The sequence below is a fragment of the Nelumbo nucifera genome, chromosome 2, assembly GCF_055504915.1.
Source record: "Nelumbo nucifera cultivar China Antique chromosome 2, China Antique-T2T, whole genome shotgun sequence".
Classification (NCBI taxonomy): domain Eukaryota; kingdom Viridiplantae; phylum Streptophyta; class Magnoliopsida; order Proteales; family Nelumbonaceae; genus Nelumbo; species Nelumbo nucifera.
In genome coordinates, this window is record NC_142650.1 from 23104222 (window position 1) to 23116482 (window position 12261).

The following is a 12261-nucleotide window of genomic DNA, read 5'->3' on the forward strand; positions in this document are numbered from 1 at the left end:
CCAAATGCAGCCTTTGTTTATTTAGAGGGGCAATTGTCGTTGTCTCCAGTGTTATTATAAAAAGGGGGTTCGACTATGATACCTTGAAAAATTTACAGCTAGCTAAATTCATCAAAATTTGCATTTACAGGGTGTTGTGATTGATCAACGCTATTCCAATTTCCAATATCATGTCTTTCTACTATTATAGATTTTATATACATAGGAATAGTTTAGACTTTACTTTTAAAAATGTATAAACATCTGACAGTCATGTGGAAATATTTTATATAATTAACTTTTTCAATAGAATTTTATATGTTTAACTGATGTAATGATATGGCATGTATCACTGTTCCCCTAAGTACATCACAACGACTAAAATATGGATATGTCCATGCTTATCAATATAACCAATATCTTCTTTTTTTTATTTTGTTTTTCATTTTTTATAATTTTATAGATAATTAGATATTAGACTCAAAGATTATTGAAAGTTTTAATATTTTAAAAAATACAATGATATTTATATCAACTATACTATAAAATAAAATGATATATATATATATAATTTAGTTTTTTCGGTAAAACAGAACATCATTCACTACTAATAGAAACTGCAGAAGAGTTTATTTATACATTGAGATTAAGGTTGGGCCACGGAGCTAGAAACGATCACTCATTCTTATTGTTATGTAAATCAGTATTTTTGAACCATTGTTAATCCGATTGGTTGGATCATTTGGTTTAGGACCGTTCAGACAATCGATTCCGTTTCACTCTTTGACCAAACTACCTTACGAAGCGGACGGTCGAACCGCTGACGTCGAAACCGGTGATCAAAGCGAATTAAGCGATTCCGATTCCGCATCGATTTTTAAAACATTGATGTAAATCTAAATTCCAATCATATCCGTTCACTTACGAAGGAGAACGCCATTTATTACATTTAGTACATTGAATTGAGCATGTGAAACTGAGCTGGCTATTAGGAAAGCTAACATCCCCTGCGACAAAGAAACATGCTAGCCACAGCAGTTCTCGTCGTGTGATGTGATTTTGTTTTCTTTTTCCTTTCTGGTAATCGATTTCCTTTTCATGGCTTGAAACTTATCCCCTCGCTTTACTTCAGTCCCTTTTCTGTTACCTACCATCATCTTCCACGCTTTTATGGTTGAACTGTGCCTTGAACAAGGCAAAACAGGATCTTTTGTGCTTGCTTGTTCCTGCATAAACCTAACTAAACCATGAAAATTTGGACAAGTTGGTGAAAAATGGGAGTTTTGTTTATATAACTGAAACTGACTGGCTAGCCACGCCACCGGTCCCCTTTCCGTTTCTGAAATCGCCCAAACTTTCCATTTTACAACACGCTGAGACTTGAGAGTTTCAGAGAGACAGAGCATTAACGCCAATCTAAGCTCGGATCTTCTTTGGCAGATCCGATGGTTTCAGGGAGAGGCAGCTGGTTACCAATCTATCTAAACCTTCATAACTAGCCTTTTCTTGGGGTGAATGTGAATCCCCTCTGCTCACCAACAGGCTTGATGGCTCAGGAGTCAGAGGAGTACTATTAAAGTCTTTTAATCCAATGCATTGGAGTTTTCTCTCTTTGGGTTTGAATTATTGCCCATCTTCTTCGGACCCTCTGAAGATTTGGAATAGTCTCCACTGTGTCTCTCTATTGCTCGTTCCTTGCTGTTTCTCTTCTCGTATTTGCTTCTTCATTTTCACTTGACATTAATACATTATTATCATTTCAACCGCAAGCTGGAGATCTTGAGCTCTTTATTCTGCTTATACTGATTTTTCTCCCTCTGTTCTCTCTGAGTTCTTGTTGTATCTGCGTGCTTGCTTTAAATGGCGAATGCATCGGGTTTCGTTTCTTCTTCTGTTCCAAGTGTTAGACTGAGAAATATCCCTTCTTTTGGTGTTTCGAGATCTGGGTTCTGCCAATTTGTGAGAATTACCAAGAGGGTAGTTAGCTGCAGCGCTGTTGAAGGCGTTTCTTCTGCAGTTTCCCCTTCTGAATCACGGATTCCCAGGTGCATTTTCTGTTTTTTTTGAAGTAGTTAAATTGGTTTAGGAATTTTAACTAGATTAGTAACTTTGGGTATCCTAAATGTTTTCCCTTCCTATGAATCATAGATGCCATACGGCTTCAAGCAGAGAAGTACTGATTAATATTTACTGTTCGGTTGTTTAACTGACTGGATATCGTAAAATACTTGCTTTGAAGGGACTCTGTTTGAAGGTTATTTTTGTTAATGGAATTTCAGCTTGTTTTGAATCTGAAACCGCTTATGTTGCTTGCTTGTTAATGGAATTTCATTTGTATATATTTTGATGGGAGTGCTGTTCAGCATTTGAAGTGTGAGGAATTTTTTATGCAAATTCTTTGCAGATACTCCCATGTGTTTTGACAAACTATTGGGGTTTGTACCTAGTGAATGAACATGAGAACATAAAACAGTTCAGTGTTCTCCATAAGATCTTGCAAATCATTTGTAAATTTGGTTGTTTGAATTTTGAATGAGCTACCTTAGATGCATCTTATGATGTTTAGCTCTTTATGCTAGCTAACTTAACCAGGTCGACTTTTATATGTTCTACATTTTTCTAAAAACAGGAAATAACTATAAGATGGAAACTAAAAATAGTTTCATCCTTTATCACTTTTGTCAGTTACTGATGATAAAGTTTGATTTCTATGTTAACCCCAAATCTTAGTTCTTACATTCATTCTATGTTTGCATTGCTCTACTTTGAGTGTATTATCATCATTGTACAACAAATACTACTATTTGATTTATTTGTTATTCCATTGAAAACTGTACTTGAAAAATACAACAACTTCATGTTAAGGTGTGAGCACCCAACATAACATGGTGAAGGGTAATTTGAAGAGAAGACAATAGCAAAATGACCATGTCTCCATAGTTCCAATTTCTTGAAAAAAATAAATCTGTCATACTGTGGTGATTGATCTTGATTATCAACTTCAAATTTTCCCCTCTTGGTAGATCTTCTGAAATCCATGCTTCACAAATGGAGATAATGGTTAGCTAGGGCCTAATAAGTCACTCAGGCTATGGGGCAATCATTAAATTGGAATCAACTAAATTAGTTGATTAAAAGAATTGGAATTCCTTGTGAGGTCCCAAAAGGCACTATAGGCAAATTTGAGCTCTACTTTTTTGTTCTTGTAATTGGCATGTGCTTTGCACAGATTTACAAATAAAGGATGCAAGTTGGTTGGATGTGGCTCAGATGTTAGCTGGGCCTAATAAGTCACTCAGGCTATGGGGCAATTTATTAAACTAGAATTGACTAAGATGATTAAAAGAATTGGAAGTCCGAAGTCCTTGTGAGGGTGCTGAAAGGCACTTCAGGAAAATTTGAGGTTTACTTTTTTGTTCTCTTGATTGACAAGTACTTTGCACAGGTTTATAAATAAAGGATGCAAGTTGGTTGGATGTGGCTCAGCTGTGCCAAATCTTATGATTTCCAATGATGATCTTGCAAAAATTGTTGAAACTTCTGATGAGTGGATATCTGTTCGCACAGGCATTTGTAATCGACGTGTTCTTTCAGGTAACCTCCTCCTCAAGTTGCATGTTAGTAAGGTAATATGAAGTACATCCAGAAATATAGGAAGTACATGCTAACTGTTGGTGGTGGTGGATGCTTGTACCCAGGGGGGGGGAGGGGGATAAAGATGCCATAGATGATTCTTAACCAAGAATAATATGTAGGTCAAATTCCAATATGAAACCATACTTCGTATCCCTTTTACAGTAATACAATCTCTCCTCCCTCCTTCCATCCCCCCTCCCCCCACCATCTTCTGGATTTTCAGCCTTTCATTTCTGACACTAACATTCAAAAAGTATGGTTTGGGTTTTGGATCAATTGATATTCATTGTAAATGTGTAAGAGTGAACCCATCTGATGGTGGTGCTGAATATCCCTTCCATACATGGAATGTTTTCTCTTCTGTGCTTGGTAATGGAGTTTATCTTAGGTTCATGGTGACATCAGCCTTAGGTGGACAGTGGATGCTATTCTTCATGGTTTGGAACTGGTCAATTGGGAAGCTTTTTAAATTGTTGAGTTTGGTGATTGATTGAATATATCATGATCCCACAGTAAGGGTTGTAATTCTGTGTAAAAATAAAAAACATTGCATCAGAATTTTCTGTCTCAATTCATAGAAGCCACATTTAGATGGTAGTGCCTTAACATACTATATCAGTCTTAGTAATAAACTACCAGTCAAATAGGTTTGGTTCGAGGAGGACAGCCTTTGTTGCTGTAAATCTAAGGAGGAGACCACCACACCTCATTATCTTATTTATGAACTAAACATTTCCTAACAATCAAACGAACTAAATATTTCCTTGGTGTTTACAAATCAGTTTTCTGCTAGATCTTCACAACAATTACATAAATATATAGTATGTTAGTTTTACACTTTTGCTTGTGTCTTGGTGTTTGGTAGGTGAAGATGGATTAACAGGCTTGGCTGTAGAAGCGGCAAAGAAAGCTCTTAATATGGCTGAAGTTGATCCTGATGATGTGGACCTAATTTTGATGTGCTCATCTACTCCAGATGATCTTTTTGGCAGTGCAACTCAGGTGCAAATCTCTTTTATGAAAGTATCTAAAATTAAATGAACTTAATTGCATTTTAATTGTGATTGTCATTAATGTTGCTTCTCGTGGGTGTCTTCTGTCAGCTAGGGTATTTGCCCTGTGGGAACCATATTTTTTATCGTCATGTAATAGCACCCAAGTTTTGCTCTATATGCTATGAGAGCAAAACTTCTATATGCAGGAAAGGGGATGCTAGACTCTATCTTTAGCTGCTTGATTAATCAATTTGAAAATTATCTGTCATTGAACAATTGAATCATGAGCTTCTTTAACATATCATCCCTATCTTATCACTGAGCAAGACAGAAAGAGAAGGAATCCAGAACTCTATCTTTGCTTTTCCCAAATCCTCTTATGTAAATTGCACCGATCCTCAATTTATTTCATTATTTTCTAATGCAAATATTTGAGTATCATCATATAATCAAGTCAGTTCTTTTTTCCTCATTTGTTTTTTTTACTATTTTGTTCCTTATTTTCCCCTTCTCCTTCCCCAATTTTCTTTCTTTAGTCTATTCTATTATAATCTCTTTTGTTTGCTCTGCCCATGCTTGATTCCTTGGCCACTTGATTAATGTCTTTCAGTTGGCGCCTGCCTAGGAACCAAAAATGTGGTCACCAACCTTAAATTGTTATTCTTGGACAAGTACCTCCAGGTGCTTCACCAGATCAGGAAATACTCATTACCATTTGGGTTTTTTTTGGTGGTTTGTTGCTAGGTCATGGAGTTCATCAACAATGTTTTATAGATAGAGCACTAATATGATACTATTTGTGGGAATCCATCACCTATTTAAGGGTTTTTTCATTATTATTTGCACATCTGGGTTCTCTTTGGACCTTGTTGTCAAGAAAGAATTGAGAAAGCATATATTATGCAAAAGCACTGGGAAAATGCCCCTACATCTCTTTGTTTTCATTTGGTCTGCTAAGTCAGACCGAGTAGTACATTTTGAACATTTAAAATGTCAGCCACCTCTTTTTCCTCTTCTTCCTGTTCCTTTATGGGATTTTCGCTACACCACTCTATTTCTTTAGGCATTTTGTTTTTTCCTCAAATTCATTGCATGCCATACTGGTTCTTCTTTTGATTTTATAGTACTAGATTTACTGAAACTCAGCTGGATTTCCAAATTTTCATCTGATGCTAGTAAAAGATTTTGCTGGTTAACTCTTAAGATTATTATTGCCTGAGTTCCAATCTTAATTTCTTTTACATATATCTTGTTAATGCTAGAACTCTAAAAGATCCCTTTTGATGCTTCTTTTGATATTAGATTCAAAGAGCACTAGGATGTAAACGAAATCCTTTGGCCTATGACATAACAGCTGCATGTAGTGGGTTTGTATTGGGTCTTGTCTCGGCTGCTTGCCACATAAGAGGTAATTGGTTTGTTTACTCTGGTAAAGGTACATTCTATTTTATTATTTGTAGCTCTTGATCATGGTCCATGCAATTAAAGTTTGGTGATTCAAATGCAGGAGGTGGGTTTCAAAATGTTCTGGTGATTGGGGCTGATGCTCTCTCTCGATATGTTGATTGGACGGATAGAGGAACCTGTATTCTCTTTGGGGATGCTGCTGGTGCTGTATTGGTACAGGTACCTAGCTCCTTTTTGTTAAGCTTTCAAGTTGCAACCAGTAGATATTGGTGCTTTTGTACAATCTATTGACCCAGAGTTATGGAATGGGAGAATTCCTAAAAACTTGTTGTTTTCATTATGTTTTGTGTAACACTAGTTGTATCTGTTAGCATTGGGATGTTGGTAGTTGATACTCATTCCTGGTAATTTCGTGTCTTGTTAACTTGAGAAAATATGCCAAGTTAGCCTTTTACATGGGAGTTCCATTCTTAATTAGGTTTCTCAATTTCTATCCATCCATAGTAGATCATAGTTTTTTCACTTTTAATTGACAGGTTTTGGGATCTTGCATCTTATTATCATTGATTTCATGGATACCTCAATTGATTATGTGGTCCAATTTTAAAGGGCACTGATGTCTTTCATTACAGCCTTACAGTTCTTTTTTTCTTTTTCTAAATTTATCAGAGAGAAAGTTTTTATTGAAAAGAAAAAAGGGTACAGGTCTCCCAAGCAGAAGGAGATGTTCACTCTGGATGCCAAGGTTACCAGAAACTGACACCAATGCTAAACATCTTTTGGCAGACCCTGGTATCCAACACTTTCTTACAAATTGTTGACTAATTCCTTTGTCTCTCCTCTATTCTTTTCCCTTTTTTCTACTACATAAAATATGAATTCTTTCTTTACCTACCATGTACACCCTGACCCTAGTAGGATTTTATCATCCTGTCCTACATCACCTGCTTCCAAACAATTGTCACAAGTTGCTTGTGTGTCAACTTTTTCAATTTTATGAATCAGGAATATCTTCTTCCTGAATTTAAAGCAAGGTTCTGTTATGAGGTTCTTACAGCCAAGATTTTAAACTTAAATGGTTTTTTGAAAAGTTTAGCATTTCCTGCTTCAGTTATGGATGGTTTTAGAATTTTCAACATTTTTGAAATTCTGCCAAATTCAGACAACCCAAGCCTTGTACAAGATTTCAGTTTGCAATGTTCAAAGATACTTATAAATTTTGGGATTTCATTTCCATTATTAATTAGATAAAAGCTATATAAAGATCTTGCTTATAGCTTTCCTGCCCAGGTTTCCTCTATTTATGTTTCTCACCATCTTATCTACTATAGTCATTGTATGCCCATATACAGTAGTTGTTTTCAATATGACCATAAATGGTTAATCTATTCCCACTTGAAATTCTGTAAATTTGAATTTCCCCATCCCCGACAGGGTCTATAGTCATTGTATGCCCATATACAGTAGTTGTTTTCAATATGACCATAAATGGTTAATCTATTCCCCCTTGAAATTCTGTAAACTTGAAAATTCGTTATTGCTCTATGTTGAACTGTTGAATGTTGATATGATAATTATTTTGCAGGCCTGTGATGGCAGTGAAGATGGTTTGTTTAGTTTTGATCTACACAGTGATGGGGAAGGCCAAAAGTATTTCTTTTCCTTCTCTGGAAAAAGCAAATTAATTTTCTTTTTCCTTTTCCTTTTCTTTTTGCTGCTTTTCACTTTGTACTATTCAATTTCTGACAATCACTTAACTGGATCATTTTGCAGGTACTTAAATGCTTTGGTCAAGGATGATGAAACTGAGCATGTACTGGGTTCCAATGGTTCAGTGGCAGGATTCCCCCCAAGACGCTCCTCTTACTCTCACATTCAAATGAATGGGAAGGAAGTCTTCCGTTTTACTGTTCGGTGTGTGCCACAGTCAATTGAGTCTGCCCTGGAAAAAGCTGGTCTCATGGCATCTGACGTTGACTGGTTACTGCTTCATCAGGTATTTTATACAGTGTTTTGAAAACCGACCCGGAGGCTGAACCGTTTTTGCCTCAGGCTTGCAGGTCACCGGGTCGAATGGGTCAGTAAGAGAGAGTGTTGAGATTAGACTTAAATATCAACATCCTATAAAGCCAAGGAAAAGATTGCAAAATTAGAAGCTAGATATCATCAACAACAATGTCAGCAGTAGAACAAAAGTTTGGTCAAAATGGAAATATCTTCACATCATCAAATTTGGATGAGCTATCACCTAATACAATATAAGGTTTCTGATATCAGTCCAAGAGTTGGGCTGATTGGGCTCCCTTTTCATCAGAAGTGGTCTTAACTGATCAAATCTGGCAGGTAAGGTAACTCTTCATGCTTTTAATGTCCAGTCAGATAAGTTTCGTTTGGGAACCTGGGGATTCAATAGTTGAGAGATTTTCCAGGAAGCTTCAAGTATGGAAGAAAAAATTAGTTCCACTTCTTGTAATCTCCATGTTAGATTCCTAGTGAAGTAATAAACAAATTGAAAACATTATAATGACTTTCTTTGGGAACCTGTAGGCGCCAAAGTAGGAGTGGGTGAGCAATCAGTTTATTCAGTTAAAAATCAAACTGAATAAACCAAAATTTTTAAAAACGAAGTTTGAAATGGAAAAGCTGAACCGGAATTGAAATAATCAAAACCAAAATTTTCAGTTTGGATTTTGGTTATTCCGGTTAAAACTGAATTTGTTTAATATATTAATATACATTAACATATTAATATATATTATACAATATATATATATATATAATATTATAATAGTATAATATAATATATATGTATTTAGGGGTGTCAATTGGACTGGATTTGGTCCAATCCGATCCAGTCCAATGTGAGTCCATTATAAATGGACCGGTCCAATTCAATGTCTGGACCATCCAATCTGTTCAAATTCGTTTTGATTTAGATTGGTTTCAACCCAAACCTGGTCCATTGAAACCTATATTCTTATCTTATATCAATGGACCAGATATTGGCTTAATATATTATAGATATTCTATATAATATGTAATATATATATATATATTAATATTTATATATCTATTATATAAATAATAAAGTTTGATTAATTCAGTTTTTTGATAACTGAATTTTCGAACTTGACTTAAAAACCGAAACTGAAATCAAAATTTTGTAAAACCAAATCAACCAAACTGAATTAACCAAAAACCAAAATAACTGAACCAAAAGAACCGAAACCGAGATTTCCGGTTCGGTTTTTTCTGTTGTAATTGAACAATGCTCACCTCTACACCAAAGGAGACCATCTCTTAAATTGGGATTTAATGTGCAAAGGAAATGAAGATGGTGGGTTGGCCTAGGGCACAGATTAAAAGACAGAAAAATGTATCTTTTAGAAAAGCTTTTGCAGCAATTTCCTCCTGAGGGTCAGAGCTTTTGTTATTCGTTTATAAAGGGAAAGTACAGCATCCATTCGAATGGTTGGGATTTTGGACCAGCTAATAGAGTCAATTAGAAGTCATTGGAAAGCTATAAAGCTGTTCACTTTTGGTTTGACAGGTGCATCAGGTACATCTCTATGTCAGGTTCAAGGGTAAGGTTCTGGGAAGATCTTTGGTATGGTAAATCTCCTTTGCTCTAAACTTCCTATACTTCATTTTTCTTTAGAGAAATGAATCCATTTCCTCTCTAGTCTCTAGTTTCCTTCTCTTCATTGGGTCTTTCATGGGATTTTAGTTTTAGAAGTGGCCTTTGCAACTGTGCTAGGAGGTAATTCAAAGGGGTAATATAAAACTGGTATATGATTGGAAGCTCCTAGTAGGGGTAATATAAAACTTGGTATCGATGGATGCCCCATTGGAAACATAGGTCATTGGGTAGGTGGAATGTACAGAGTAGCTAATGATGGGCTCATCCTGAAGTGGTGAGGATCACTTGATCAAGAGAATCCAATACAAGTGGAGCTAATCTCTTTGCTTCAAGGATTTAAGCTTGATTTTTCTTTGAGCCCAGAATGGGTCAATTGGAAGGTGATTCCTAACTGTGATGGGTTGGAAATCTTTTCTGAAGATTGTCCCTTGGCCTTTAGACAAACAATTAGAGAAGCTCAATAATTTGCAACCACAATGAACAGCTTGTTCAGATGGGTTTTAAGATCAACTAATTCCCTTGTTGATGGGTTGGCCAGGGAAAGGGTAGGAAGGGGCCAATCTGTTTCAGTAAGCAATAGGAAAGGGATAAAAGTTGTATTTTCAATTGCTTCAACATACATATACTTCTGATCAGTTTCTACACTGTTTGATCTCACAATTTACATAAAATTTAGGACGTTGTCTTCTTATCCTCTTCTAAAATCTCATTGATCTGCTGTTGATTATTTTTTTGATGGATGATCTGTTGTCGATTATTAAAACAAAAAAAATAAATAGATAAAATAAAGAATCAGAATTGTTATATATCACCCCATTAACAATAACTTGCTTGCCTCCCACCAATTCACATGGTTGTTAGTATTACTTCCCTCCCTCCACCCTTCATTGGAGCAATGCAATGTGTCTTCAAAGATGAGTCATTCTTATTCAGTTGCCCGTTGCCCCAAATATCAACAATATGTTAGTGCTTTCTCCTGCACCCATCTATTTGAGCAATTGAACGATAGATATGCATTATCCCTACAATAACATCTAACAGAAACACCTTATTCATGCAGGCAAACCAAAGGATCATTGATGCAGTTGCAACACGTTTAGGAGTCCCACCAGAACGAGTTTTATCAAATTTGGCAAATTATGGTAACACTAGTGCTGCATCAATTCCCTTGGCATTGGATGAGGCCATTAGAAGCGGAAAGGTTCTGTCAGGTCATACGATTGCAGTTGCAGGTTTTGGGGCTGGTCTTACGTGGGGTTCTGCTATTGTGAGGTGGGGGTGAGACATCTTGTTACGTAAGTGGTGCAAGAAAAAACTGGCAAATGAGAAGAGAAGAAAATTTGCATTGAATGATTGCTGAAATTGTCATTGACATCGGCATGCCATCAACACCAAGTATTTGGGAGATGGGGATGGTGAAACACCTCTCTGCCTCTCCCCTTTGTTCTTTTCGATCTTGTAACTTTTTGTCAACCCCCAATAATTTAACTGTTTCATCAACATTTGAGGCTGTTTTTTATGCAAGATAGGGGATGCTCCATAGTCTGTAACTCTATACTATGGGCACATCTGTGTCTGGGAGTCTCAGTGCAGCATTACAGGCTAGTTTAACTAATGAGCAAGGCAATATCCGCAGAGAAACAAGGAGAGGATGAGAAAAAAAAGGATACAAGGAAAAATATGTCAAGGTTCTTTTAGCGGCTAATAGAGTTAATCACCAAATCTTCCTACTATGTTAATAATCGAGGAAAGCAATGAACGATAGAAAAATAAACATATGAAAGAAAATTGTATTGAATTACTTCCATTATAAATAAATATAAGGACTAGTGTAGAGCAAATGCTAGGCAGTGTGCAAGTTTTATTAAACCGTATATGAATTTATGATATGGAATGAGGATGGGTATTGGCACAACAGTTGGGTTGCTCCATTGCAACCTGAGTGATCAGGGTTCAAATCTTGGAAACAACTCCTCTGCATATGCGGGGTAAGGCTGTGTACATCTGTTCCCCTCAGACCCCATATCAGCACGAGCTTCATGCAGATGCAGTGGGCTACTCTTTATATGGTATATGGTATTTGGATTTAAGTTTTATGACATGCATAGAAACCAAGGCTCTTTGTAACTGCTTTATATGGTAGATAAAGCTATGGTGCTAGAAAAGTATGATACTGAAGACCGTTAACTAATCATTGGCCAAGACTTTGCTGCAACCACCTAGAGATCTTAACAATTAGCAGTTGGCACCTTGTAAGAATTTTGACCAATCAAGGTGTTTTTTATTTTGTTTTTTATCTGAAGAGTTATATAACGGGTGTAGCCCGGCCATCCGCCATCTCACTAGCCCCCCAACCCTGATGGAAACAGGATTGATCCCCAAGTCTGCTAAACGAAGCTAGGTTGAGCCACCAACCAGTTGGTCACCAATCAAGGTTGTATGGAAACTCTTGCTACGCAACAATTATTTGAATTGAAAGATAAGAAGTTTGGGATAAATAAATTGCAGTTCACCTCAGAAATCTGAAATTACAACCCCCTCCTTTTACCTTTCTGATATCGTTAGTTCATAACCTATGGAGGGATACGTGACATCAACTAATAA

General features: G+C 36.3%; 1 protein-coding gene across 1 annotated transcript; it reads left to right on the forward strand.

The window, feature by feature from the left end:
- Positions 1–933: 933 nt before the first annotated feature.
- On the forward strand, positions 934–11207 carry LOC104595229 (beta-ketoacyl-[acyl-carrier-protein] synthase III A, chloroplastic-like). Its single transcript, XM_010255852.3, has 8 exons — positions 934–2024; positions 3425–3573; positions 4481–4617; positions 5913–6018; positions 6118–6236; positions 7603–7667; positions 7791–8013; positions 10718–11207. Exons 1-8 carry the CDS (start codon positions 1840–1842, stop codon positions 10937–10939), a joined length of 1206 nt encoding a protein of 401 aa, XP_010254154.1. The 5' UTR covers positions 934–1839; the 3' UTR covers positions 10940–11207.
- Positions 11208–12261: the final 1054 nt, after the last annotated feature.